This window comes from Nomascus leucogenys, chromosome 23 (assembly GCF_006542625.1).
Source record: "Nomascus leucogenys isolate Asia chromosome 23, Asia_NLE_v1, whole genome shotgun sequence".
Taxonomy (NCBI): domain Eukaryota; kingdom Metazoa; phylum Chordata; class Mammalia; order Primates; family Hylobatidae; genus Nomascus; species Nomascus leucogenys.
Window position 1 is genome coordinate 18,580,902 of NC_044403.1, and position 3,595 is coordinate 18,584,496.

The 3,595-nt window shown below is 39.2% G+C and overlaps 1 protein-coding gene across 1 annotated transcript; it reads left to right on the forward strand.

Annotated features, from left to right (window-relative positions):
• The first annotated feature begins 860 nt into the window (after positions 1-860).
• Positions 861-1,612, forward strand: LOC100592999 (methyltransferase-like protein 2). The gene is given in 2 exon segments (XM_012502268.2): positions 861-1,245; positions 1,248-1,612. Coding segments are annotated over 2 exon segments (750 nt in total).
• The last annotated feature ends 1,983 nt before the right edge of the window (positions 1,613-3,595 follow it).

A 3,595-nucleotide genomic window follows, 5' to 3' on the forward strand; every position in this document is an offset into this window, starting at 1 on the left:
GTTTCTTTATTGAAGAATATAACCACAATTCACACATAATCACTATAATCACATATTTATTCCTCAAAGTAAGATCCCTTTGATGTTCTCAGTGACAATTGGGGACCTTATTTCAGTTGATGCTTGTAATGTAGAATCATCCAAAGGGCCATTATTGTTCCAATTAGCATATAAATTTAATTTAATATTTATACCAGGTAGAAGAAATTTTTCAAGTACATATTATTCTTCCCTGGCTCTTGGAATTTCATTTTTGGACGAAACTAGCTAAGTCCAAATTAATGGGCATCAGATATATGGAAAGGATATTTTGTCAGAGATATACATAAATATGTACTTACATTCTTATGCTGTGAACAAGGCATTTATGAGAGTTCATCAGGCCACCAAGTGAAATTGTTGGCTGAGTTTTTGTGTTGCTACACTCCAGTACAGAGAAAGAAAGCAATGTGTTTCTGGAATGGAGGGTCAGTAACAGGAAATAATGTTTTAAAATGAGAAATGATAATGCTATAGAAAAATAGAGGCATAATCCTCCAATCAGACACATACATGTGAGTGCACATGTGCGCGCGTGCACACACACACACACACACAGACACACACACACACACTACTTGCTACTAAATAGAGGAAATGGAGAATTGGAGAGACATACACGTTGAGGACCTGCCACAACCCTGTAGGTTTCCATTTGCTGAGACGTGAGGAACTTGTGTCTTAAAATATTGAACAGGCTGACGCGGGCTTGCATTCCACCTCAGAGAATTGAGGTAGCAACTGTTTTAGACGGAATTGCACTATGAGAGCTGAAAACAAAGAACTCTCTTTAGTTTCTAATTAGATGGAGAGCCAAGATCATGAGTATCAGAATTCTGCCTGCCCACAAGAGGGGATCTGGAGCAAAAGACTCCAACCTAGACTCTGAAAAACACAAACAAAGGACCTATGAAGACCGATTGTTTCCTGCTAGCAGTGCCACCTTCGGGATACTAGAGGTTGGTTGTGGAGTTGGAAATAGTGTGTTTCCAATTTTGAACACTTTGCAGAACTCTCCAGAGTCCTTTCTGTATTGTGATTTTGCTTCTGGAGCTGTGGAGCTCGTAAATTCACACTCGTCCTACAGCGCAGCCCAGTGTTTTGCCTTTGTTCATGACGTCTGTGATGATGGCTTACCTTACCCTTTTCCAGACGGGATCCTGGATGTCATTCTCCTTGCCTTTGTGCTCTCTTCTATTCATCCTGACAGATGCAAGGTGTTGTAAACCTACTGTCCAAGTTACTGAAACCTGGGGGAATGCTGTTATTTTGAGACTATGGAAGATATGATAAGACTCAGCTTCGTTTGAAAAAGGGACATTGTTTATCTGAAAATTTTTATGTTCAAGGAGATGGTACCAGAGCATATTTCTTTACAAAAGGGGAAGTCCACAGTATGTTCTGCAAAGCCAGTTTAGATGAAAAGCAAAATCTTGTTGATCGCCACTTACAAGTTAATAGGAAAAAACAAGTGAAAATGCACCAAGTGTGGGTTCAAGGCAAATTCCAGAAACCATTGCACCAGACTCAGAATAGCTCCAATATGGTATCTACACCCCTTTCTCAAGACTGAACTTTGTAACATGTTAAGGTACAAAGCCAGAGGACTGTGCTATTCAAGGACTACTATAAGTCTTTCGTTTCTCAAAAGACAATGAAAAAAAAAGAAGAGAATTTGTATTTCTTGCTGTTTTGTCATAGGTGAGCGCCTTTGTGTATTTTAAGCGCATGTATGTGATTCGGCGCACAGTGTGCCTTTTTCTGTGCTTTGAAAACTTGATATGCCTAAGCTTGTTGGAGTTTATTACACCTAACCGTTTTGCTTGTTCCTTGAATTTTATAAGCATTCAGTTAAATTAGTATTATGTCAGGTAATTTTGAGAAAACGTAACTTGACATTTTTTGCAAGTAAAAAAAACTGTTTATTTGTTTAGGCTTAGTAAACCAGTTCCCAAACACACACACAGAGAGACACACATACACACACAAAGGGAGGAATTCCTGACCATAATGAGGCTCATAAGCCTCAAATGGGAGACTAATAATTGCTTAAAAGGATTGTTAACTTCCACATGTAATCTACAGAAATAAAGTTTTTGATTATTATATAATCATACACATACAAACATATATCATGATTGTGTATTTTTTGTATGTGTATCTCTTTACATTAATGATACTTATAGAGTGGTCAGAGTAAGAAACATCCCATTTCTTCATTTCATAAAATCAATTTAAATCCACCTATGCTCCTATGCCACCAGTCTCTCTCACAAAATCCTCAATGTTCCTCTAGGATTGTGCAAAGGTCCTGGAGTTTTATGCAAAGCAAATATTTTAGGAGGCACTTCCAGTATGGGATTCATGCTGGTCCCTTTCAGATGCCTGTTGTTTCTAAGTCTTCACAATCCTTTGATGTTCAGGATGCCTGGAGCTCTGGTGCTCCTTTGCAGACAGGTCTTTGTTGGTGCTAAAAGTCAGCTGCCCAAACTGTCTCCTCCTTCACCTCCAGGGCACTGCTAGAAGCAGAGTGAGTTTGCATTGCTCTTGCCTACCAAATTCCATGCTTTTCTCACCCTGTTGCTAGGTTCTTTTTTTTCTCTCTGTCTCTTTCTGTCCACAAAGATCTTCTCCTTTTCCTCACCACATCGCGGAAGCATATAATCATTTCTTTAATGAGTCTAGGCTTTTATAAAACACAAATGATTGCCTTCATACAGATTCTACCATCTATCAGTTCAATTACAAACTACCAGCTTGGGTGGAAGTGGAAGAAGATAAATAGCCACAGTTGCAAAGGAGAGAAAGAGAGAGTATTGCATGTCCAGTATGTTAGATGGTCCAGAAATCCTTGTAAGGACAGAAGAAACAAATGGGCTAACCCGTAGGTTAGTCTAGGCTCTCTCTGACAATAATATTTGACCCGAAGTTTGGGTATTTTTATGAATCTCCTAACAATAACCTTTACCTTAACTTTAACTTGGGGAGAAGGAGAAAGGGAAGAATTCCGGGGAGATCACAAGTGAGCACAGAAGGAGTGGAAAGGTTGCAGAAAGTTGATGTGTTCAGTTACTTGCTACTGAAATTCCAGGCAGCAGCTGCTGCTGCTATGGAAATGAGATTGGAAAACTTGCTTGGATCTCTTCTTTAGCAATGCCCTTTCAGGTGGTAAATAGTAAGGAGCAAGGAGGTTGTAGAGAAAACGGAAAAAATTGTAAAATTAGAGGACTAGGAGACAAAGAATGTTCCAGCTTCTCTAAATCTTGTGAAAAAAAAATTGCAAGCTGTCTCTCTGTGTAGCTTTCCTCTTCGTCCTCACGGTTTTCTTCTTCCTTCTCTTCCTCTTTGTTCTCCTCCTCCTCTGAAACACAGACACATAGACACAGACATACAGACACACACACACACACACACACACACACACACACACACACAATCTCTCTTTGCCATTATCTTTCCTGTTGCACTGTTAGCTTCCTCTAGTTTCCCTGATTTCTAGGATCTTTTAACTGCGTTAGGTATTTGTAGTTTTTGTTGATACACAATAGATGTACAT